At 41.4% G+C, this 25,746-nt stretch overlaps 2 protein-coding genes and 2 pseudogenes across 4 annotated transcripts; 1 reads left to right on the top strand and 3 right to left on the bottom strand.

The window, feature by feature from the left end:
• Positions 1 to 5,781: 5,781 nt before the first annotated feature.
• LOC143314982 (4-galactosyl-N-acetylglucosaminide 3-alpha-L-fucosyltransferase 9-like) lies at positions 5,782 to 9,476 on the bottom strand. Its single transcript, XM_076722358.1, has 2 exons — positions 9,254 to 9,476; positions 5,782 to 7,390 (listed from the first exon to the last, which is right to left on the bottom strand). Exon 2 carries the CDS (start codon positions 7,381 to 7,383, stop codon positions 6,220 to 6,222), a length of 1,164 nt encoding a protein of 387 aa, XP_076578473.1. The 5' UTR covers positions 7,384 to 7,390; positions 9,254 to 9,476; the 3' UTR covers positions 5,782 to 6,219.
• Positions 9,477 to 10,313: 837 nt separating this feature from the next.
• LOC143315108 (4-galactosyl-N-acetylglucosaminide 3-alpha-L-fucosyltransferase 9-like) lies at positions 10,314 to 15,430 on the bottom strand. Its single transcript, XM_076722582.1, has 2 exons — positions 14,941 to 15,430; positions 10,314 to 12,386 (listed from the first exon to the last, which is right to left on the bottom strand). The coding sequence occupies exon 2, from the start codon at positions 12,377 to 12,379 to the stop codon at positions 11,216 to 11,218; it is 1,164 nt and encodes a 387-aa protein (XP_076578697.1). The 5' UTR covers positions 12,380 to 12,386; positions 14,941 to 15,430; the 3' UTR covers positions 10,314 to 11,215.
• Positions 15,431 to 15,561: 131 nt separating this feature from the next.
• LOC143315107 (4-galactosyl-N-acetylglucosaminide 3-alpha-L-fucosyltransferase 9-like) lies at positions 15,562 to 17,944 on the bottom strand (annotated as a pseudogene). Its single transcript, XR_013075863.1, has 2 exons — positions 17,863 to 17,944; positions 15,562 to 16,529 (listed from the first exon to the last, which is right to left on the bottom strand). The product of XR_013075863.1 is annotated as a 4-galactosyl-N-acetylglucosaminide 3-alpha-L-fucosyltransferase 9-like (transcript).
• Positions 17,945 to 19,116: 1,172 nt separating this feature from the next.
• Positions 19,117 to 23,960, top strand: LOC143315253 (N-acetyllactosaminide beta-1,3-N-acetylglucosaminyltransferase 3 pseudogene; annotated as a pseudogene). Its single transcript, XR_013075871.1, has 3 exons — positions 19,117 to 19,488; positions 21,117 to 21,306; positions 22,811 to 23,960. The product of XR_013075871.1 is annotated as an N-acetyllactosaminide beta-1,3-N-acetylglucosaminyltransferase 3 pseudogene (transcript).
• Positions 23,961 to 25,746: the final 1,786 nt, after the last annotated feature.

The raw sequence follows: 25,746 nt of genomic DNA, 5'->3' as shown, positions 1-25,746 counted from the left end.
ATGGCGTGTTTGGATGAAGATGCAGAGTGATGACTGATGATGTTTCCCACTGTATAAAGTACAAGTTACAGCCGGCCAGTTGGGTTTGTACAACTCCCATGAAGTCTGTGGACTTTTGAAATAAACTGGTGGTGGTGGCATAAGATTGAATTAAAGAATCCACGCTGGATGACGCGTGCGTAATTGCGCATTGCTTTTGAAAATGCGCACCACTTCCTGAACCGAAACAAAATGCCAAACCGGTCCTGCTGCCTTCAGATAGCTGTAAAAACGTAACCATAATACAAATACATACATGATACAGGCAGCTGTGGAGGAATGAGACTAGTAAACCCTTAATCTGACCCAGTACAAACTGTGATTTAAACATTACTTTTGTTGTTTTAGATGGGATATTTTGACCATACTGTCTGGAAAGTACAGTATCTGTCTGAAACAAACAAGCTTAACATTCAAAGATGCTTTCGTGTGAGTTTGGAGAGGTGTGTGCTGGAACGCAGTCGTCAAATAATTCCAGGAAAATAACACAAGCCACATTCTTTATTTGCACAGATCCACTGATATGCATGACGCACTAACCCAGTTGAGTCACTTCACCCGGTGCTGTCATGTTCAGTTAAGACAGCTGATGACAGAATCACCAAAACAAAATGTCACTGTCTTCTTTTGTCTGTGACTCACACAATAGTGCCCCGCACGAACATGCGCTGCAGGTGGAGCCAGTACAGCTGCATGCCGGCGCACATTCACGTAACGTGTCCATCGTATGACCAAAGCGTTAGTGGTTGTGTCTGCCTGTGAACTGCTGTCCAAACTGACGAGTGATGCTCTGACACACCCTTCCAGAGAATGAAACTGGATGGAGTTTTCAAAACTCCATCCAGTTTCATTCAGTTCGGTGGCGAACCGTGAGCACTACAGCTGGGCCTTCACCTCAGCCCTCATTGCCAAGAAAAGAAATCATCGCGGAAAAAAAGAAACAGTACGATGAATTGAAAGCGTTCAGCAACTGCAATCCTTTAATTAACGATGACAAGAATGTAAACAAATAGACCATAACATCAATAACATTCTCCGCAACAAGAAACATTCTCAACAGTACCTTCATAAAACTGGAGGCTACATTAAATAAACATTAGCCAAAATCTGGAAATATAAAATGAGGTAACCCAGAACGTGACACCGACACCGAGGCTTCATCACCATGGACAGCGCTATAAATCACGGCGCACAGCAAGCCATACACACATTGACAAATAAATTCATGAGCATCGTCAAATTATACAATTTCAAATGCACAATATAGCAAAAATTACACAAAGCTGGTAGCTGGAGGTTTTTTTAAGTTGAACTGAAGTGCAAATACCTCTCCATGCGCAATTACGCACGGCGCAATGAATACACACTTCTGATAAGTTTGATAAGTTTACATATTGAATTAAATGCAGAGGAATTAAAGGCGCAAATTGCGCTGGATTTTTTACAGACAACCTCCGCAATAAATATAAATTACTGAATGTCCACTTGGCCCGAATTAATCACTTGAAATAATAATCAAGGTGGCTTGTAACATAGGCCTACCTTACATGAAAACGAAATCCATTCGTCGGTCTTTCTTTGTGAAGTGGGTGATGGCAGCGTCATAAAGTTTGTCCTTTGACTTGAGCTCCAAAAGAAGTCCTTTTTCTATGGACATCAGTGCCAAAGCTCCCAGGCGATCCTGTCCAGTACTGTTTCTGGCGTGGGTCTTGATGCGCTTCAGAGCGCACGTCTCCAACTCTCCGTGCCCTGCGTCCGCTGGGAGCCCCGACTTCGCGCACCGTGTCCTCATAGATGGAGTCAAATTCCAGTTCTGGAGTTGGTCTTCCGTTTTTTATTATTTGAAGTTTTTCTGTGAAAGGCCGCCTTGAAAAAGGCGATGCTAACAAGTTAGCCACAACTTCTTTCTCGTCTTCCGCCATTTAATTGTCTCTCACCGCTCTCACCACTCTGCCCGCCTTTCGGACTTCAGGAAGGCCTATGATCTTTTGTTTTTGTCCCGCCCACTTAAAATCAAACCATGATTGGTCAATTTTCCCATCACTCTCCAAACCAAAACACATAGCTTGGCCTTCCCCTGGATTCATGAAGTCCTAACCAATTAATGAGCCAGCTAACCGGGCTTTGATAGAGACGGACGATTCTGATTGGATAATATGTTTCAGGACAGTAACCCTTTCATTGCTGATGTGAACTTGACAGTAAATTTAACTTCAGAACATAGATTAGAGAAAATGTATTAAATGTATTATATTAAATTAAATTAGATAGATTATATATAATAATTTAATACTTATATTTTTTGGTCCAGATTCTTTAAGGCCTTCTCTGAAGGCGTAGAAGGCCCTGAAGGTTCCCCACTGGAGTTTTGTTGGTAAAGATGGTACTTCTAACGTTCAATTGGAGGTTGATAAGATAATTGGAAACGATTCCATCATATGAGGCCATTGGGGGCAGAGCTGAAACTGTAAGAAGAAACACAGCAACAGTCTCACCTTGAGGTAGAAAGGCACTGTGCATTATGGGATGCTTCTTTGAGGATAAAATCGTGTTGTTCATATGTTTAAGTGTCTTGACAAGCCCAATATTATAGCTGATGATTGATAGTTGATTCTGCTGCCAGATTTTAAATTTTAAGATATTTAATTGTTGCTAACGTACAGATGATTTAACAGCATTAATTTCTGATATATTAAAAAATGGCTGAAAATGCAATGTCTGATGTCAAAGACAAGAACAATCAAAGAGGAAATTAAATGAGGAAGTACTTCTGACTGACAAATGAAATTACATCAGATCAGTGTCAGGTGGGGTACCCTCCGCAGACAAACCCACTAAAAAACATGCAAGAAGATCACCACCTGACCGAATGGTGACAAAGAGGAACCGGTCCCCAGCCGCTGTCGGCTGGCAGCCCACCGCTCCTGGTCTGCCGCGGAGGAAGGACTTACCAGGATGGCTCAAAGACGGAGGAACAATTTCACCAAACGCATGGCATGTGCATGTTGTGTGTTGTGTGTGTGGATTAATAAATAATAAATCTTAATCTTAATCTTAATCTTCAGGGCAGGATCTGAGATATGAATCTCTGTGAAAACATGTAGTGTTTCAGCTCAGTGAAAATGAATACAAAACTCCATCCATTGTACTGGAGTTGTCAGCAGCAACGGAACGGGTACAAAGCAATTCAAACTGTATTATCAAATGACAAAGACCCTTGGTGACTGTCGCTGTGGTAAATAAAATAACCCGATGACAGATCACAGAGGCCAAATTTCTTCTACTCTGCCACTTACACGATGCGGGTTTGTCCTATTTTTATTCTTCTTATTATTAATAATTTTATAATATTCTATGTTAAGGCCAAAAATACAAGGTACCCTAAAGCTGTGTGAGACGCACCGGGCTTTGAGCTGACGGCGGTGTAAACACATCCGTGGCAATATCAGACTCAGTTGGGTTTAAGCACCAAAACCACTTTAGATTTAGGGATCAAAAACTACCTGCCCGGGTCTGTGAACATATCGTGGTGCCACTTTTGGTTTGATGAACCCTGGTCTGTTGGGTGACAGTCATATGTTGGCTCAGGGACCATCCTCTAAAGGTTCTCTGAAGGTAATATTCATAAAACCTGAATATATGATGTGGTTATTAAGATTGAAATGGGCCGAGTTAAAGATGTCATTTCAGTTCATAGTCCAAGATCAATATTACAGTATTATACTTATTATATAATTGCATCATAGGCTTTGCCATCACTGCGTGAGAGTTAAAGAGGTAAGTAAGAATTTAAGGCGTACTGCTTTGTTATTTTTGGTGTTACTTGCTAAACAAGTCATCCTTTGTCGTCAGCTATCGACAAAGAACTATTGTTTCTAAAACATCCACTGCATGTCACGAAGCCTGTGAGCGGAAAGTGGCCGCTGCACTTCAACTCCAACATTATCACACAACATCTCCTCTGGATTCCCTGGGTGTGTCCTTAAGTCATGACAGAAAAAATTTTGAATGTAAATTCCAGTTTGGATTAAAGCCAGTTGTGAAAACCAAAGTGTTGATTGATCAGAGACGGTGAGAAAATGCATTTCTCGCCTAAAGGAAAGGAAAAGGGACATCGGCAACAGTCCCCCAACTCGCTGGATGAGTGTTTTGCCTTCACTGGACACGTTTGGATCCTGAAAAAGATCGGCGCGCGACCAACGACCTCCCTTTGCCTGCAGAGGAGGATACAGATTACAGGATTTTTATCTAACAGCGGGATAACTTTGACTCTCTCTGTCTGTTCAGGGGCCAGCCTGCTGACGGCAAAGCGGCACAATGGCCCCATCATTGTCTGAGCTTGAGGAAACTCAGACAGACTGAACTATTAATTCCTTCCCAAAGCATCTCAAGTAACAAGCAATTATCTGGGGAGAGGCAGCTCAGTCATAATGTGTTTATATAAGCTTTTTTTTGTTTCAGCTTTCCTGTACTGTTGAGAGGTAACGGACTTATTGTCGACGGACTCTTGATGCTGACTGGCCGCTCTGGACTCTCCTCTTTCTTCAACAGCTCTTCCAGAGCTTCATGTCTTCTTTCTTGGCTCAGCAGGTTTTGCCATGAAGCGCAGATGTGTTCAGCGAAAGCCTCTGTCTGTTGGAGTTCACTGTCTATGGGTAAACATGGAGGCTGTGTTATCTGTTGCATCAAACATCGGACAGTTCCACGAGCAGAACAAATATTTGTCTGATCACAATTCTTTGTTTATATGCGACGAGCAAACATCTAACAGTGTGACAATCGACTCTTTGTCTGTCTTTTATTACAGATATTGCTTATTGATCACGAAGCTCCATTTGGAAATGTGTTTTTTGTTGGTAAGAACTGCTCTTAGTTGTTTGTTGATGACTCCGATGTCATTATTTTGGTGTGAGCGCCATCTCTGGGCCAACTGGGACAATTTCAGTGCAACTGGGACTATGCTGCAAAAGAAAAACCGCAGTTCAGAGTTTTAAAAGAAAAAAAGAAAAACAGTCTCATCATTATTGTGTAAATAAAGATTTATATTACTTCTCAAAAAAAAAAAAATAAAAAAAATAAATCATTTTTTATATCTCACTCATGTGCAATTCAACATTTTCCACTGTGAAACTGAGCCATTCTTCACAAAGCAATAATATTCTTCATACTCTTTTGTATATAATATACATACATATAGTTGATCCTTTTTATGTCTTTTTATTCTACCTCTCCTTTTTGTTCTTGCTGTCTGTAACAGGTACATTTTCCTGGCATGGGATCAATAAAGTTTTATCTTATTTATTCCGATATTTTTTTTGAAGGATTAATATAAATTAAATTACACATTTCGGTGTTATTGTTGCAATGAATAGTCTGTCTTTCCAGTGCAATGTTGTAATTTAAGTGAGCTTTTCTTGTTGGGAAACCAGTTCATTGTGTCCACAGAGTCAAGCCTCGTGAACCGCAACTTAAAAGCAGTCTCGCGGACCACCAGCAGAGGGTGTACTTACACTGCATCAGAAGCAGAGCCAGCCCTTGCAGGCAAACATGACATTGCACACTCCAATATTGAGCACAAAAGAAACATTTGCACGAGTTGATGGTTGATCAGAAATATCAGAGTGCATAATATTGAAAGCGTGAGGCTTGTGAGGCTTGAAAATGCCATTTTAGATATATTTCTGCCAGACAAATGCTCCCACTGTGGTCAACTGTGCTCAGAGCAAATGAGGACGAATGTAGTTCTCATCTCAGTTCCTTTCAAAATGTGAAAATTTGTTACTAAATAAATAAATGAATAGCTAAAACATCAAATCTTGTTTCTTCAGACTCTTGCGGTTTATTTTCTGTGATGGAAAACCACCTGCCTCCTTTGTACTGCGGTTGCAGCAGTCATGGAAAAAGTATGTACAAAACAATGGAAACATTATCACTACATGACCTTTGTGAACCTTAAATATGTAAATAACCTTGTAACAGATCATAGTGACCAAACGTACTCTGTGTCCCTTACAATATACAGAATTGTCCTAAAATAACTTTAATGATGATATTATAGAAGCCGTAATCCACAACATATGCACAATATATGAAATATAAAGCACCGTGTTTCACTGATCTGTGAAACTACATGCACAACCACAGAACTCAGAATGCAATTTGGCAAATGCTCTTTATCAGTTAACCCCAGTACCATTTGTTAAGATCATGAAGAACTTGGTACCGTTTGTGGTTTTGTAAGTAACGACATGTTCTGCAAGCATGTTCTCTGCCAAACGCAGACCTTTTCACTTTAAACCTGCTTGTCCAGCCTAAGTATCTCATGTACTCAGAATTGTTTTGGTCAAGGTAAGTTAGCCTCTCTGCCAGCTCCTTTGGCGTGGAAAAGTCATCAACATGAATGAAAGAATCTCCTGGGATATGGTCCTCATACTGTTGTCTTGAAGGGCCCAGAACTACTGGCACAGTTCCTAAACTCATAGGTCTGTATAACTTCTCTGTGATGTAGTCTTTGTAAACTGAGTTTTCAAAGGAGAGGTAGAATTTACAGCTAGAAACTATCTTTACATAGTCTTGATCACTGAGATCTTGGTCAAATGCGTTTCCATAAGTATGAACCTCGATGTGTTTTGTCATTTCATTGTAGAACTGAACTCTTTTATAGTTCGGGTTCCAGTTGCTCACAATCCAGCAGACCAGCTTGTCCTTTGCTGGCAATTTGAAACTCTCATTTTCAGATGTCACTGGCACCAGATACCCATAAGTCACAGGAATATCTGCATCAAGCCGATAACTGCATGTCAAGTTGAATGAGTGATCGAGCTCAGAGATTGGAGCTGAGTTTGCAGGTGACTCCATGTTCCACCACACCCATTTCTGAAACCAGGGACGTGGCTCTTTTGGTAAATGTGTTAGATTAATGTTCCTGTGGTGGAAGAGAACCCCGTGGGCTTTATGGTACAGAGACTTGTTAACTGTCAAGTGGCATTTTTTGATATTATAAATATTACAGCTGAGATCAAACGTGTGGCCAAATGGCCACATCCAGATCAATACGATAGTATCAGGCTCAGTGTCCACTGCTGCAGTCTGGACCTTCTGGGTGTCACTGTGATCTGGGTTAATGTGCAGCTCTGTGGAGCAGTTTGACTTCTGGATCTGTGGTTCCTCTGCGCACACAACTGTAGGACAGGAATGATTGGCTCTCTCCATGTAAACGTCAAAAGTGGGGAACTTGATGTCAGGCTTGTAGTATGTGTAGAAAAGAACCACAAAACATGAAACCACCAGGGTGCTGAAGACAAATTGGCGCAGCGACGTCCACTTGCAGGTTGAGGAGGACATGGTTCACCTTTAGAGAGAGATAAGATCCATTGATTATCGACAGAAGGTCTGTGAGTGGTGTGTTATCGACCAATTGTCCAAACACAAGTAATTACTACAATTACATACATCAAGGTTTTAGTTCAAAAGACCAAAAGTAATTTCATATCATAAAATCATTGTTAAGCTATATCATTTACTGGGACTGTCACGTTAATTGCCGCTTCTTCTGTTTAACTGACTGGACCATAGTACTTACTCGTTGCAAAGACTAATAGACATTGAGCACCACTTTGAAAATGAGCACCACTCTTCGAAGGAGACAGCGTGTCAAACCGGTCCTGCTGCCCTCAGGGGGCTGTGAAAATGTAACCATAATACAAGGCTGTCACACATCATACAGGGCACACTGAAGATGCTGGTAAGCCTTTAATCTGATCCAGAGCAAACTCTGGTCAAATATTTGTTTTGGAAGTTTAACTGTAATGTTTGTGCTGTGTCTGCAGTCCTTGTATGAAAGAAGCAAGCTTAAAATTTAAGATGGCCTTTGTGTGACTTTGGAGAGGCGTGTTCCTGAGCGCAACCGTCGGATAAGCCATGAAAATAACAACGAGCCCATAGTGTTTGGTGTTTGCACAACTGGTGTACATGACCAACACACCCCGCTGAGCCACTGCACGCGGCCGAAACACACGCGGCACAGACACGGACGCAACACGTCTGCCGCGTCCTTTCGAGTCAACTGACGCTGTGACCGGGACAGCCGTGCGCCAAGCACGGGCATGGCGTTGCTCTCCTCGACCGCGGCTGGTCTATTTTCGTCTCTGATGCAGCTACACGGCCCACCAACAGGTGAAGAGTACACGTAGTAGAGTAAAAGCGATTACAAAAAATGGTTAAAATAAACACTTCATAATACCAAAGCAGTGCGACGCAGTAGAGCAACACTGTGGTTGTTTTTACACTTTACATTGAAATAAATCAGTCAGATCAATGTGTATCCACGGTCATGTAATTAAAACATTAACAATTCATTAATTCAGTTGGCTACGAGTTCATAACCCCTACTATTCCAAACCCTGCATTATTAGCTGCAGGTGGATGGAGCTCAAAGGAGGGATGCAAATTTGTTGGGAGTGGGAGGTTCTCTGCCGCGGTGTCAGGTGGGAGTGGGGTCACAGAGACACTCACAGGGCCACGGGCATATTTTACTGTAGGCATAAGCACGCACAAGGTGAGGTCGATGGATAAACACACGGATTACATGAGCAATCTGGATTTTTACAAGGGGAGCCACTGCGCGAAGGGCGAGCCATGGAAGGAAAGAGCGTCCGATGATGGAGCAGCGGGTGGATGATGATTTCACTCACTATTCATTTTCCTTTCGCCTCCTCGATCACTACTTTTCCTTACAACCTTTAAATCTCCTCAGGAAACACGAGTGGGACGCAACCACGCGGATCCACAGTCTGAAGAAACCCGGCTCCCACGCGCTCAAAGGACTCATCTATCTATCTATCTATCTATCTATCAATCACACACACGCACGCACGCGCTAAAACTACCACTTAAACTCTTAAATGACTATTACTGGCAGATTCTCTTATTATTTTTGCTTCCTGTCACCTGCGTTCTATGATCATAGCTGACAGCAGGGACTGAAATAGCAGTCTGAATGACAGAGAAATAAAAGTTAATAAAACAAGTAAAGATGAGAGATCAGAACTTATTGATCCAACGTTAACACCCTGCTGACTCTGATCCAAAATGAATATCTTACACTGAGGACCAAACAGGGCTTCCATCACCCTGTCGGCATTTATTTCACCAGCTGGTTCCTCAGTAACTTTATCCCTCACATATTCTCCTGGAGATGTATATTTTTACTTACCCGCAGGTCTGTTACACAAACCCAGTGGAAAAAGCTGAAGTTCCACGGCCCTGTGCTGGGTCCAAACACTGAAGACAAAATCTCCTGGTGGTTGTGATTCAGACCGGACCTGCGTTGCAGGTGAAACCGGGGAAAAGGTGCATTCTGCGGCACACCCGCTGCACGTGTTCAATGTATCCAAAGCGTTACTGTTTCCGTTTACCTTTGAGTTGTGATTTTAACTGACCAGTCCCTCTCTGACACACCCATCCGGAGACTGAAGAAAAATGATTGGACTTTAATTTCATTGATATAATCACTGAATAGAAGCATTGATGTGTGGACAGGGTTGCACACGCAGAAAAACACGAATCCCAGCTTTGTTCAACACAGTGGGTAAGAGATGTTTAACATTTCTCCCAGACATGATTTACTTTCAAGCTATTAGAGGTTGATAAAACTTTAACTTATTCCATTATAAGAGGCCACTGAGGCAGAGTTGAAACTGTGATAAGGAACAGCAACAATCTCACCTTGAAGCTGAAAAACTCTGTGCGTTCGGAGATAAAAATGGGTTGTTCAGATCTTTAAATGGCCAAAACTATTTCCTTTGACAGACAGAAAGTGTGATGACGAGCCCAATATTTCCATGGCTTTAACTGATTGACCTGAAACATCAGAGTTCTTCTTCTTCTTCTGAAGTGTTTTACATATTTAAATATTTAACTGTAATGTTTCTGAACGGACAATCCGGCCCTCTCAGATGCCATATAAACAAGTAGAAATCTCTCACCTCTTTGACACTATCCTGATGGACAAACTGATCAACATTCCTCTCAGTATCAAGCACAATATGCTGTGTGTCCAAAGTAAAGGAAATATATAAAAAGAGCACCAAAAAACTACAACAATTGCTAGCTTCTAGATGACTGTAAGATGTATGTTTATCGGCTGTTAGCAAAGAACAAAGTCCAGAAATAGAGAACAGGTCCATCATCCATAGAGACAAAACTGGAGCACAAGTTGAGTTCATAAAATCAGTTTTAATTAGTAATACAATCACATGAACAAGTAGCATTGAAATTTGATTTCATTTCAAAAAAATCAGTTGAAATTAAATGAGAAATTACATTCTTGATGCAAGAAATTCTTCTGTACGCATTGCTGAGTGTTAATATAAATTTGTATATAAAGTGATAGCAAAGTAGATCCCCTGTGTTTTAAATTACACACGTTACATGTTAAATTACATTTTTGAAATCAGTGTCACGTGGTTCAATTTGGTCCAATTTGAATATAATTACAAAACCCACTTCATTTTAAAATGAAAATACATTCAATTAATTGCACAATTACTTATTGATTGACTTAGTGATTTGCAAAATATACAATGACAGGTCAGATTACAAAACACACAGTATATTATATCTTCCTTGTCATCTTGAGCCATGCAGGCAGGCTGTGAGTCATGTATCTGTGAAGCATGTAATGATTCAACAATGAAAACAACATCCATCCACCCCCATTGCACTGAAGTTGGCAGCGGCTGTGAAATGTATTTACAAAGCAATTAAAACAATGTCATTTTGTTCCAAGGAGTGTTTGTGAACATAGTTAAACCTCAGATAATATTTGAACAGGCCACAGATTCTTGTGTCAAAATGCTTCTCTAATAATTGAAGACACTATAAAAGTTATAATCTAAAATCATATCCAATGTATGAAATATGAAGCAATTGCTGATCTGTGAAACTACATGCACAACCACAGAATTCAAGGTCACGTTCACTGCAGACTCTGTGTCACTTCTTAGAAATATCACAGTTGACTGCATTATGACACCTTCATTAAATGAAAGACTCAATGTGTAGAATTTTGATGGAGAGTGATCTGAACAGTATTGCTGATGTCTATGTGCCGCTTTGAGAGTATCATTGTCAGTATCCCAGACTGAAATGTAATTTGGCAAATGCTCTTTCTCAGTTAACCCCAGTACCATTTGTTAAGATCATGAAAAGCTTGGTACCGTTTGTGGTTTTGTAAGTAACGACACGTTTTGCAAGCATGTTCTCTGCCAAACGCAAATAACTGCCCTTTAAACCTGCTTGTCCAGCTTAAGTATCTGATGTACTCAGAATTGTTTTGGTCAAGGTAAGTTAGCCTCTCTGCCAGCTCCTTTGGAGTGGAAAAGTCATCGACATGAATGAAAGAATCTCCTGGGACATAGTTCTCATAATTTTGTCTTGAAGGGCCCAGAACTACTGGCACAGTTCCTAAACTCATAGGTCTGTATAACTTCTCTGTGATGTAGTCTTTGTAAACTGAGTTCTCAAAGGAGAGGTAGAATTTACAACTAGAAACTATCTTTACATAGTCTTGATCACTTAGACGTTGGCCAAATGCGTTTCCATAAGTATGAATCTCGACATGATTTTTCAATTCATTGAAGAACTGAACTCTCTTATAGTTCGGGTTCCAGTTGCTCACAATCCAGCAGACCAGCTTGTCCTTTGCTGGCAATTTGAAACTCTCATTTTCAGATGTCACTGGCACCAGATACCCATAAGTCACAGGAATATTTGAATCCAGCCGATAACTGCATGTCAAGTTGAATGAGTGATTGAGCTCAGAGATTGGAGCTGAGTTTGCAGGTGACTCCATGTTCCACCACACCCATTTCTGAAACCAGGGACGTGGCTCTTTTGGTAAACTTGCTGGATTAATGTCCCTGTGGTGGAAGAGAACCCCGTGGGCCTTATCGTACAGAGACTTGTCCTCTGTCAAGTGGCATTTTTTGATATTATAAATGTCACAGCTGAGATCAAATCTTTGGCCAAATGGCCACATCCAGATCAATACGATAGTATCAGGCTCAGTGTCCACTGCTGCAGTCTGGACCTTCTGGGTGTCACTGTGATCCGGGTTAATGTGCAGCTCTGTGGAGCAGTTTGACTTCTGGATCTGTGGTTCCTCTGCACACACAACTGTAGGACAGGAATGATTGGCTCTCTCCATGTAAATGTCAAAAGAGGGGAACTTGATGTCAGGCTTGTAGTATGTGTAGAAAAGAACTCCAAAACCCAACACTATCAAGCTGCTGATGACAAATGGGCGCAGCGAGGTCCACTGGCAGGCTGAGAAGGACATGGTTCACCTTTAGAGAGAGAATAAATCCATTGATTATAGACAGAACATTTGATATGACAATGAACCGTGGTGTCTGGTTATTGGCCGATCATTTAAACACGGGTATTTGCTGTCATTACAGTTATTAAGTTTTGAGTTCAAAAGACCAAAAGTAATTTGATATCACAAAGTCACTGTTAAGCTGTATACTTTAGTGGCACTGTCACCTCAATTGTTAAGTGCATGCCCAAAAAATTGCCAGATTTATGTGGTATTTTGGTCTGATTATTACAGGCTTCCCCCCCCCCTTTTTTTTTTTCTCTTTTACATTTTATATTATTTGATACTGTACTTCTATCGCTTATGTACAAGATGTTCTCCCCTCTCAAGCTGTTTTCCCCCCATACATACTGTGCAGATATTTTCGACGGGATATTTTGACGATTCTGTACGAGACAAGCAGGGATCACGTGATTTTGGACAGGTGTGTCCTGGGGCCCTCAGATAACGCCTTCCACCTTCCAGCCCATGGCCGACACCACCAGCAGAGCCTCTCCACACGGCCGAAATGTGCAGGGCCCGGCCCCGAGTGACGGAGGCGGGGCGGACAGTCAGTGAGGCGTGTGGCTTTGGGGCAGCCGTGTTCTCCGGGTGAAACCGGTTAGATGGGTCATATAATACGGCCGATTTTTGTCAGCTATCAGCTTCACCTTATTCATGTTTAGGTGTTCAGTGAGACGCACCCCTTGTCCACGAACGCGTCTTTGTGACACACACTCGAAACTGACACCACGGCAGCGGATCTTCCTCCTGCGGGCGGCAGTAGTTTTCCACAGAGATGGTCGGCCTCACAGCGTGTGAATGGAGCTGTTCCATGTGATAATGCAGTTGATTCTGCAGGTTTTGGAAGCGTAATAATCCAGATCGTTTTGATTATATAATCATGGATAGACATTGATTTGATGGATTTATTTTAATTTGCAGAGTAAAGAAACACAAGGTTGTTCTGCTGCATTGCATCTGGTACAATGGGGTCTGTAATTTAATCATTTTAAAACAGATATTGTTACACAGTCGTATGCAGTTTTACCTGTTGCAGGTAAACATGGAGAGAAAAAAACGCGTATGCGCCATGGAGGTGCGTTGTACAAACAAAACAAAACAAAACAAAACAAAACAAAACAAAACAAAACAAAACAACAAACAAACAAACAAAAAGGTCTGTCATCTGATTCTGTTTACCAAGGTGTGCACGGCCCTTTTACAATAAAAATGGTGATAAAATGTTTATTTTTGTTAAATTAAACTACTTAATGACAGTTTGGTCCAGAGAGCTTGTTGCTTCCTGTCACCGGCGTCCTTCGATCATAGCTGACAGCAGAGACTGAAATAGCAGCCTGAATGACAGTGAAATTATGAAAAGTTAATTTAGGAAAAAAGAAAAAAGAAAAGATGAGCGACCAGAGCTCAAGACTCTGATCCACACTGGATTTCTTCAAATTTGTTCGACACTCTAACCAGAATCAACTCGAGAGATCACCGCTGATGAACGATGCTCTGCACACGTCATTTTGTAGTGATGTTAATTACCACCCAGTGTGCAAACTCTGTATTGCTGCTATAATGCTTGAAGCTCAGGTGCAACTGTCAGCCAGAAGTATTTCTGGCAAATCACACTTCAACATTAACAGCCTCCAGTCAGGCCGTAGAGCATGCCACGGCACTGTTTGTCTACTATTACATGACAGTTTACAGTAAAAACCCTGTATAAGAAGCAACACTGTGCTGCTTTGTGGCTCTGAGCCATTGCTAAATATGACACTGACAAAAGGCATGAAATGGTTCAGAAATGTTCTTCAATCAGACTTTTTACACATTTCCTAGGTCTAAATTTCCATTTTTGTTGATAAATCGTACTTTTACGCAGACGACTGTGTTACCCCTTCTCTGAGCCAAACCACTGATGAGCTTCAGGTAGCTTTTCAACAGCTTTAAGTCTCACTACACATGCTCAGGTTAGGGACTCAGTGGAAGAAAGTGGAACCAAGGATGTGTTTTTATTTTCAACTTAAGATTTTATTTTTTTTTTTTATTTATTTTTTTTTTTTTAAAGGTGTCGCGCAGACTTTTGGATTGATTTTGGATTGTGACGTGGGCTGGCCACCACTAAATCTACGGAGACAAATTCAAATACAGACAAATTTGTTTCTTTTTTGTTTATTGTGTCCAAAGCCATACCGGATAAACTCTCCTCATATACGAGTAATCTCCTGACGCAGACCACCGGCAGTCTTCAGCTTCGCTCCGCCAGGTGCCTTTCTGAGCAGGTCTCATGGGTTTGCACTGAGCTGGGACAAAAGCCTTCAGCTGCTTGGCTCCCTCGACTTGGAATAATTTGCAGAGCACACTGCGTGTTCATGATCTAGTCCCCTTGGACACATTTAAAGCCATTTTAAAGTCCATGTAAGTAAGAAATGCAGCTGCTTTATTTGACATCTGCTGTGTTTTATTTCTGCTTTACTGGTCACCCTCGAAAAAGAGACTTCCTGGTTCAATGAGAGAATAAAAACCAACGAACTTACCCAAAGGCGCACAAACTCGGTGGAAAAAGGTTGAGGCTTGGCAGTGCTCAAAAACTGAAGACACAATCTCAAACGGAAAACTCCTGTTTTGCTGTCTTGATGACACACGGGGCTTTGTGGCAGTTGCGCTGCAGGTGCAGCCAGCACAGCGACATTCCGAGTCTCAAAGCGGCCAAAGCGGTCAAAGCGTTCCTGTCCCTGTCTACCTGTAAATGAAGATGTAAACTGGCAAGTGTCTCTGTGACACACCTATCCACAGCCTGAAGCAACACTTATCGGGCTACTATATAATTCATATCACCGCTGAATAAAATTATGACAGTGATGTGTGGAGTGGTTTACTCAGCACGCTACCTGTCAAACTAGAGGCTGATAAGACAACTTTAAATGAGTTCAGCCATTCAGGCAGAGCTGAAACTGTAATAAGAAACAGCGACAATTTCAGCTTGATTAATCTGAAATATTAGAGTATATAATACTGAAAGTTTAAGGCTTGTGTTGCAGTTTAAAAATACAATTTTAGATACATTTCTGCCAGACAAAACGAAATGAGTACACTCTTAATTTATGCACGCCCCCCCCCCCCTTCCTCTTTTGTTTTTTTAAAAGCGACACGTCCGCCTACTTTGCAGTAGAAAAGTCATCAACATGAATGAAAGAATCTCCTGGGACATAGTTCTCATAATTTTGTCTTGAAGGGCCCAGAACTACTGGCACAGTTCCTAAACTCATAGGTCTGTATAACTTCTCTGTGATGTAGTCTTTGTAAACTGAGTTTTCAAAGGAGAGGTAGAATTTACAGCTAGAAACTATCTTTACATAGTCTTGATCACTTAGACGTTGGCCAAATGCGTTTCCATAAGTATGAACCTTGACGTGTTTTTTCATTTCATTGTAGAACTGAACTCTCATATAATTCGGGTTCCAGTTGCTCACAATCCAGCAGACCAGCTTGTCCTTTGCTGGCAATTTGAAACTCTCATTTTCAGATGTCACTGGCACCAGATATCCATAAGTCACAGGAACATCTGCATCAAGCCGAAGTTAAATAAATGATTAACCTCAGAGATTGGATCTGAGTTTGCAGGTGACTCCATGTTCCACCACACCCATTTCTGAAACCAGGGACGTGGCTCTTTTGGTAAATGTGTTAGATTAATGTTCCAGTGGTGGAAGAGAACCCGGTGGGCTTTATGGTACAGAGACTTGTCATCTGTCAAGTGGCATATTTGATATTAAAAATATTACAGCTGAGATCAAATCTTTGGCCAAATGGCCACATCCAGATCAATACGATAGTATCAGGCTCAGTGTCCACTGCTGCAGTCTGGACCTTCTGGGTGTCACTGTGATCCGGGTTAATGTGCAGCTCTGTGGAGCAGTTTGACTTCTGGATCTGTGGTTCCTCTGCGCACACAACTGTAGGACAGGAATGATTGGCTCTCTCCATGTAAATGTCAAAAGAGGGGAACTTGATGTCAGGTGTGTAGCACGTGTAGAAAAGAACCACAAAACATGAAACCACCAGGGTGCTGAAGACAGCTGGGCGCAGAGAGGTCCACTGGCAGGCTGAAGAGGACATGGTTCACCTTTGGAGAAAGAATAGATCAGTCAGTCAGATCTGATTCAGTCATTGTAAAACTATGTAGTTTACTTGCACAGTCATGTGGTTTACCATTTTGTTCTGCTTTCCTGTCTACACAATACCTGTTTTTTTTTCTTTAACATTTTTTGGTGTCTGACACTTTACTATATCTTCCATGCAGAAGTAACAGGAGCTCTCATTTGCAAGCCTCCACTCATACTCTACTAACATGCTTAAGAGATTGAACACAAGCCAGGGTGGTAAAACACAAAAACTGTGTAGCAATAATTCAATGGATTGGATTTGGATTGGATCAAGATGCAGAGTAACGACTGTTAGTTTGGTGTATACAAAACCAAAGAAGCCTGCATATTTCTGCAAGAAACGGGTGCTGGTGGCACATGATTGGACGCTGTTCACTCTGGATAATGCGTGCGTAATTGCACATAGTTTTGAAAATGCACACTACTTCCTCAAACGAGATACAATGACATATCAGTGCTATCTTCAGATAGTTGCACAGGTGTTATTAACCATAAGAGAAGCCTGTCATACATCCTACAGGCAGCTGTGGAGGACAGATATTAGTACGCCCTTAATCTAACCCAGCACAGACAATTGAAATATAATTTTGATATTCGAACGTTTCTGTGTCAAACAAGCAAGCTTAACATCCAAGACTATCATGTTGTTTGGGACAGCGCAACCGTCAAATAATGCCATGGGAAAAAAAAAAAACCACAGCGGCCTCCCGTTTGCACAACGACACAAATATGCATGCAAATACGACCAGCAAACCGAGCTGAGCCTCTCCGCCCACGTCATGCAGCACGACCTCGACGAGTCACGGAGGAGGGGCGGAGGTGTTTCTTCTTTCTTGTTTTTGGTTAGCGTGTGGTGTCGTGGTGTTCTTTGGGTAAAACCTGTCAGACAATTCTCTGAAAAGCCATCAGCTTCATCTCGTTCGCATGCGCGGCCTTTTTACAGAGAAATCAGTCATGACGTGTCTGACATTTTTTTGTTAAATGAAACTTCTAGTACACAGCAAATGACCGGCTAACTAAAGTCAAACAGCTGCTGCTGAGCTTGTCCTAAGACTAACACCTCACTGTTTTTGTCTGTCATCGTTCAATTTCGGGATCTGGCTGGTGCGTACTTTGAATTTTAATTTCAAAGTACGCACTGCGAATCTAACGATCTAAGGATATGGTTTTAATTTCCAAGTAAGGCTTGTTTTCACACATTAGTTCCTTTATGGTTTGGTAGGCTGGCCGTTACTAATTTTACGCAGACAGCCCGATTGTATATCTGTGTACAGGAGCACCTGGTAAACTCACCTCATATTTGTGCCATTTCCTGCCGCAGACCTGCAGGAGTCTTCACCTTCGCTCTACCAGCTGCCTTCATTATCAGGCCTCATTTGTTTGCACTAATCTAAGAAAAAAAAACAAAACCTTCTCCTACTTTGCTTCCTGGATTTGGAATAATCTGCAGAGAATCTAGTCCACTTGGATAAATTTAGTCATGCAAAAAGTCCATGTAAAGCAGCTGCCTTATCCGAGCTGGGTTGTGTGTCTTCCTTGTGCGTTCGATATTTGTATATTTGTGTTTTGCTCTATTTCTAGTTAAAACTGTAACTGGTCATCCTCACAAAACAGACTTCCTGGTTAAATGATAATACCAACAGGCGCACAAACTCGACGAATAAGTTGAGTAATTGAAGAAACAACCCCAAAACGAAAGGTCATCCTTTTGTTAAGCTTTTCCCTCAGGTACGCAGCAGGTTCAGCCAGCACAGCAACATTCTGCCACTCAACCGTTACACCTGCTTCTTTTCCATCTACCTATTGAGATCTTAACTGACCTGTCCTTCTCTGACACACCCATCCAGACACTAATATTACACTGAGGGTTGTAGAAAAACACCAACCCCAGATTTGTTTATTACAGTGGCAGGAGATGCTTAACATTTCCCCCAGAAACGATACTTGGGATGGGAAATCACTATTTCACTTATTAGACAGTTGATCATAATGTGCCTTTCTGTGTTTCCACCATAACACTTTGACCTAGCTCAGTATACCTTTGTCATGCACCTTTAACTCATAAGGTAACTCTGCAGACACATAGTTCTCTTTGTCATAGCTGCACACACAGCCCAGACACCTAACCACAAAACCGACGCAAACCAGATGTGCTCAAGAGATTTTTGACATCTCTCGCTTAGTTCCCCTGTTGTCGACAGACAGACAGACAGTTCCGTTGTCTGGTCACAATGCGCCACTCGCGTTTGGTATTAATACATCCTGTTTCTTACTGCTCTTTGACAGACAGTTTGAACACTGCTCTGATCCACACGCGACTGTGACTCTGTATTTGCTCTCAGTAGCTTTTTATCGAATAGGCATTTTTGTCATCACTTTTCTTTCTCTCCCTTCATTTCCTCAATACTCAGTACTTTAAATTTTAAACTATTAGAAGTTGATATAACAACTTTAAATGATTCCATTAAAAGAGGCTTTTTGAGGCTTTTCGCTTCCATTTCTGATATAAACATTTATCAGAGAGAGACTCAACAGTTTAGATCATAATTCACAGGTAACATCAGTAACGCTTTGGCTCCTGGGTCGCGGCAGAGCCACAGGTCTACTCGCGCTGCACACTCTCGCTGGCCTTCGTACTCCTGTGGCGCCACCTGCTGGTAGAAGGTGAACACTGCAACACAGCGTGACGAAGAGGACATCAGTCTTCACCTGGAGCGTTAATGCACAGTGGTTAAAGGACAAATGGTTCGTATCTGTGTGGCTCTGGGGCAACAGGTGGACGACGGATGACAGATCCGCAGTTGATATACTGCTGAATGGATGAGTTGATGCATAGCAGATGTGCCCGTTGGAGCAGGTGTGCAGACTGGACAGCAGGAAGTTCCTGTGATCTTGTCAGGGAAATGACGAGCTGGCCAGGTGAGCTTAGTTCATCATTCTGATGTGGATTCCAGAGACCAGTTTACTGAAAATGTTCACAGCCACATTCACCTCTAATGGTACATTAAAAATTGAAAAGATATTTGACAGTATATTGAAGGAAAAACCTTCCTGTCAAACCTTAAACACTGAGTATATCTGAACAAAAGCAGAATTTTTGAATTCAATTTTCAGTCTCCAGATGGGTGTATCAGAGGGGGACTCGTCAGTTCAGATCAAACTTCACAGGAGGACGGGGACACCATCCAACAACTGAGGGTTAAAGAAAAAATACTGACAATAAGTAAAGATGAAGAAATAAAAACGAAGGACATTTTGACCACAGCACCACTAAAACTTTATGTTTTGGGTGGATGCTGACTGAAGAATAAGCCCATTGCTTATGTTTGTGGAACTTGGAGAATCTTACTCATGTTTTCATATTTGTCTGAGTATTGCAACGTCTGTTAATTAATTGCTCTAAACATTTTTTTTTTTTTTTGTAGGGTTTCACTTATTACTTCATTGTCTTTCTGTTTTACCTTTTGGCATGGGTTCCAATCTTTTATGCATGTATGTACAGTATGTATACGTGCATTTATGTGTGCATGTGTGGGGGGCAACAGCTTGCATACGGGAGCTCCTCGTACTTCAGCTGAGACGGAGTTATTTGGTATCGAACAATATAAAGTGTTAAAAAAAATCCACCAAGATAACCGGATGTAATGTTTTATATTCAGGCGAACAGAACGACCTGTACTGAGTGTCAATCAAATACCACGGTAAAACTTTTGGGCATGCACTACAGCCCATAAATGTACAATAGATGTAGATCTACTAGAAGGTGACAGTGCCAAAATCCGAACTACAATAGAGTTCAGTTCTGCAATGAAATGACAAAAAACAAACAAACAAACAAACGAACAAAAATCAAGATTCATACTTACTTGACTGGAAATTAAAATTGAATGCCAGTAATTCACGTGATATTGGGAAGTCCAACTGACATTATGATCTCAGGTTGAACCAGGTTTGTTTACTATCTATGATGTACCTGTTCTCTACTTGTTTATGGACTTCACCCTTTGCTAACAGCCAATAAACTGCATCTGATCTTTTGTAGAAGTTATTAATTTACCTGCTGATCGCCGTAAATTATGCTTCTTGTACTGTGGACACAATCATCATCATATCAATCATATCAGGCATCATATTAAGAGGAATGTTGATCCGTTTATGCAGTTTGGGACAGTGTCATTCCCCAGACAGATGGCCAAAGAGGTGAGATCAGCTGTTAGAAAATATTACAATTAAATATTTAAAAATGTCAAATCTGGCTGCAGAATCTTCAAGGCTCTCCTCCAGCATCAGCATCTTCTTTCAAATAGATTCCCGTGGTTGTTGTCTGTAAAATTTCCATCTTTGCCGCTACAAGTTCTGATGAACAAACAAAGGGAAGAGGAAATAATTCTGCTCATTTTTTTTTATCACCGAAAACGGACCTGAACATTTTTCTTTTCTTTTTGTGCAACATAGTGTATTATTTTGAATGGAATTTTAATGAGAACTACATTTGCCAAAACTCACTCTGAAGAAAATTCACCCCAACATGAGCATTTGTCTGGCAGAACATTACACGGGTGACATGGAGCGGGTGTGGCGCGGAATCTAGCTTTACTGGCTACACCAGGAGCGCAGGTCCGACAAAGGATTGTGTGAGGCAGAAAACACCAGACAGTGAGTTGTCCTTGTGGGATTGTGTCTTCACTTTTTGGAATCAGCGCCGTGAAACCTTTTCACCGAGCTTGTGGTCACTGGGTAAGTTAATATTTGCAGACCACAGCAGGACATGTGAGGGTTAAAGTTAGTTCCGTTCTGTTTGATACAGAGTTACAGGACATACATTCCTCCTTTGGCCCTCAGCCTGAACAAGACTGAGCTGAATGCTATTTCTGTGTGGAGTATCTCAGCTGGGGTTGTTTGTGATGCACACCAGTATATCAGCGACCTTTTTTTTTTTAAAAAAAACAAAAACAAAAACAAAAACAATTAATTAATTAATTTTATAATTTTAGTGGTGTTCAATATCGTTGACGCATTTCGCCAAATATATCCAATCGAAAACATATGAATTAGAGTCTGTACTGGGATTAGATTAAGTGTTTAGCAGTGTCTGTCCTCCACAGCTGTCTTATGGTTCTTATTGGTTCTTATGGTTCTTATCCCTTATGGTTAATTACGTTTCTATAGCCATCTGAACGCAGCAGGGCCGGTATATCATTCTATCTCGTTTGAGGAAGTGGTGCGCATTTTCAAAGCAATGCGCAATTACTCACGCCTCATCCAGAGTGGACGCTAAAATTCAATCATATGCCACCAGCATATAATTGAATTATATCCATAAAAAAAAACAAAAAACAAAAAACAGGCAAGAAATGAGTCTCCTGTGAATGTCAGAAGTGGACTTGGGCAGGAAGCCAGGCAACCAGGAAAGGAAAATAAAGGCTAGGCCAGTGGCTAGCTGGCTCAGGAATAAGATCTGGCCTATTGCTAATCCCTGGGAAACAAGCTGAAGGCAAACCAGCTGAAAGCTGGCAGACTGGGAACCAGGGGTTGAGGCTTGAACTTGTAGCTGTGAATCTGGGGTGTCCGTCTGTGATCCACACAGGTAGGGGAGTTAATTAGCCAAGGTTTAGAAGGCACCATCTTGCCACTGGAACCCATGACACACAAAGTACAAAGATGAACTGGCACAGACTGAGAGAAAAGAGAGACTTAAATTCACTCGGAAAGGAAGACTAATGAGGGAAAGGTGAAACAAATCAACAGGCAGATTCATAATGTGGACAATGAATGAATCATTATCGATACATTTTCTGAAAAATATTATGCTTTCAGTGCTTTAGACTATGAGGTCGCCTTAGCTAGTGCACCGTGAGGAGACATTTGCTGAAATTCAATTTCAGCAAATATCGAGTCCCCAAAATGACTTCATATTTAAATAGACAAGATTTGTTTTTGAACCATTTCATATTGTATTCACAAGTGTTGTTTATCTTCATCCAGGTTTCAATGTGTACTGAAATAAGCACAAACAACCCCTGATATTACATCATCTTATCAAATTCTGCGCTACCTGTGACCAAAATGCATCCTGACACATCAAGCAGAAACAGAGCAACATATGTATCTTAGTTTAATTGATTAATTATTCATCTTAGTTTTAGAAATTAATTAATTCATAAGTAATTAGATTCATTAGTAGCTTTAAGTCATACTGAGATGCTTTGATCAGAAAACCTGTTTTGTTTTGTCACTACAGAATTTCAAGGATGAGAAACATCGGAGCAAAAACGTTATTGCTCTCAGCATCACTTGGACTGTTGATCTTCTATCTCTGCCAAGATTTTACTGACCTCAAAACCAATCGCCTTCATGCATATATGAGAAAGGGTGACATTCAAATAAGACACCCCACCAAAAACATCTCCTATGTATACTCCTGGCCAAGATGTCAACAGAATACATCTGCTGCCAACGCCACAGGCTTCAGCTCTCTTCCTGATTCTCTAAAAGACTTTCTGTACTACAGACACTGTCGCCATTTCCCCATGCTGCTGGACCTTCCTGACAAATGTGGAGGAGCCGATAAATCAGCAGAAATCTTCCTGCTGTTGGTCATTAAAAGCTCTCCTGCAAACTATGACCGCAGAGAGGTGCTGCGCAAAACCTGGGCTGACGAGCGACGACACAATGGTGTTTGGATCCGACGGCTCTTCATCACAGGAACAACAGGTTCTGGTTTTGAGAAAACGAGACTGAACAAACTGCTGGAGCTGGAGCAGCGTCAGTACAATGATATCCTCCAATGGGACTTTACTGACACATTCTACAACCTCACCTTGAAGCAGATTCTCTTCCTGGAATGGATGGAAAGAAACTGTCCAAACGCTCGCTTCCTGCTAAACGGCGATGACGACGTCTTTGCCAACACTGACAACATGGTCGAGTATCTCCAAGGCCTTAGATATAATGATGGAAGCAAGCACCTTTTTATTGGCCATCTGATCCAGAATGTGGGGCCCATTAGATCATTAGAGAGCAAGTATTTTGTCCCAGTTCAGGTACATGAGTCAGACTCATATCCCCCCTACTGCAGTGGTGGGGGCATCCTCTTGTCTGGCTATACAGCTTTGGTCATATACAGTATGTCCCCGTCCATTTCCATGCTTCCCATTGATGATGTTTACATGGGGATGTGTCTGGCCAAAGCAGGACTTCGTCCTCTTTACCACTGGGGTGTGAGAATTTCAGGACTGCGTATTCATTCCAGCACACAAGATGAATATGACCCTTGCTATTATAAAGAAGTTTTACTGGTACACAGATTTCTTCCAGTCCAAATGCATCGTTTGTGGCACAGAATAAATGATCCAGATCTGAAATGTGGTTTCTTCCGTGCATGGTTCTAGCCGCACCAAATACAGACTTTTTTTAAACAGCTTTTACTGGAATGAAAGGACTGACTTGTTTGTTTACCTCATCCATTGTTTTGTTGACTAAAAATTTGGTTTCAAAACTTGCCTGGTGTCAGAGCTTCAGTGTTGGCTACATCTGAGCTTATGGATACAGAGCACTGATGAATGATTATATGTACTTATCCATACAGCACATGTGGGGGAATTATTGCCAGATTTCTTTACTGCTTTATCTGATGTGTGTGTTGTTGTGCAGGAAACATACAGTTGTTTGTTAGAACTTAATTACTGAAAACAGCTGCTTACTACTGGAAACGGAGCTGCTGAGAGTCGTGGCAAGCAATCATTTAATTTTCAGGTCAGAAAATGTAAACCACAACACCAACAACCGAAAGAGACTAAAAGTTCCTCCGAGCTGCTGAGATGGCCGACTACACGAGCATCTCTCTACATTATTTTTCATTAAATACAAAATATTCATTAATGACTTTGCTAATGGCGAAGCCAAATTACGCACAAATATAAACCATGCATAACAACATCTTATCAAGGCCTGTGTTGACAGTGCGTCAGCTGATAAAAGAACAATCCATCCAAAACCACGTCAGCACAGTTTAAGAACAAAGCCCTCCCTTGTCTGTACCTTTGGCACAGCAGGGTGACAAAGCTTTGGATTCCTCCACATGTTGAATCGGTGTGCTTGGGGTTGTATTAAGAGCAACATTTGAAAGTTTACAGGGTCTGTCCTCTTTAGCCTTTCCAGAGGCAAAAATACAAGAGCAAAAGAGTGAAAAGTTGACAATATGTTTAATTTGTTCAGAACTGCAAACATTAGCATGTCTTACTAGCTTAAAGTACCTCCAAGTTACCTTTACATCCAAGGCCAAGAAGCATTTGTTCATAGGGTCAGTCTACAGCATGCAAATAAGAAAGATTTGTTCAAGGCAAGCGCAGTCACTGTGCACTGAATGTCGGGTAAAGTTAGCGTCTTCTGCTCTTTATTGGGCAGTCAGCTTTAGTCTCAGTCTGTTAGCACAATATCGTATTTTTAGCCAGATAAGACCCTTTAACAGGGTTCTCACTTAAAAAGGATTCAGCTGAAAACATGTAGAAGTCTGGTCTGGTGGCACGGGTTTATTCAAACTCATGGAGCTAACATTAGCTTGACTATTAGCAACGGCTGCTTAAATCTGCCGGCACTTGTCTATATCTGTCTGACATAAAGGACCCATTGTTTCACTAACTGAAAATTTTGACTGGAAAATTTGCCTTTGTGATGGATGTAAAGGAGCTAGTTTACATTAAGCCCATGTCAGTAACACACCCTCAGTAACCTCAGAATAACCTCTGCTCAGGCTGACGTTGGGCAGAGCAGAATGTACTGCTAAGCATATAAAGTTTAGGTTGTCACACCTTTATCCACAGAGCCGTTAAGTGGTTGGCTTTCTGTAGACACACAGTCCAGGTATGACTCGGGCAAATAGAAGTGCAAAGAGTGTGTCAGAGTATCTGCGAGTGGACCTTTCCTTTAGCAATGACTGATGAGGGAGCGTTATGTGTTATTGTCTCTGCTTGGCAGAGACAATAGCTGGTTATTAATTCACAAAGCTTTCTGACTGAAATGTGATGTTTACGATACTGACTACAACCAGAGTAACAGCTTAACAACCAACAACTTATATGATGTGGTTTAATATAAATTTTTGTTGGAAATCTCATCAAGTTGAAACATAACGCGGTTCTGAATCAAAACAGCTGTGCAAGTGGAAGACGAGCGTTT

The sequence above is a fragment of the Chaetodon auriga genome, chromosome 22 (assembly GCF_051107435.1).
Source record: "Chaetodon auriga isolate fChaAug3 chromosome 22, fChaAug3.hap1, whole genome shotgun sequence".
Classification (NCBI taxonomy): Eukaryota; Metazoa; Chordata; class Actinopteri; order Chaetodontiformes; family Chaetodontidae; genus Chaetodon; species Chaetodon auriga.
This window is presented reverse-complemented; position numbering and strand designations above follow the sequence as displayed.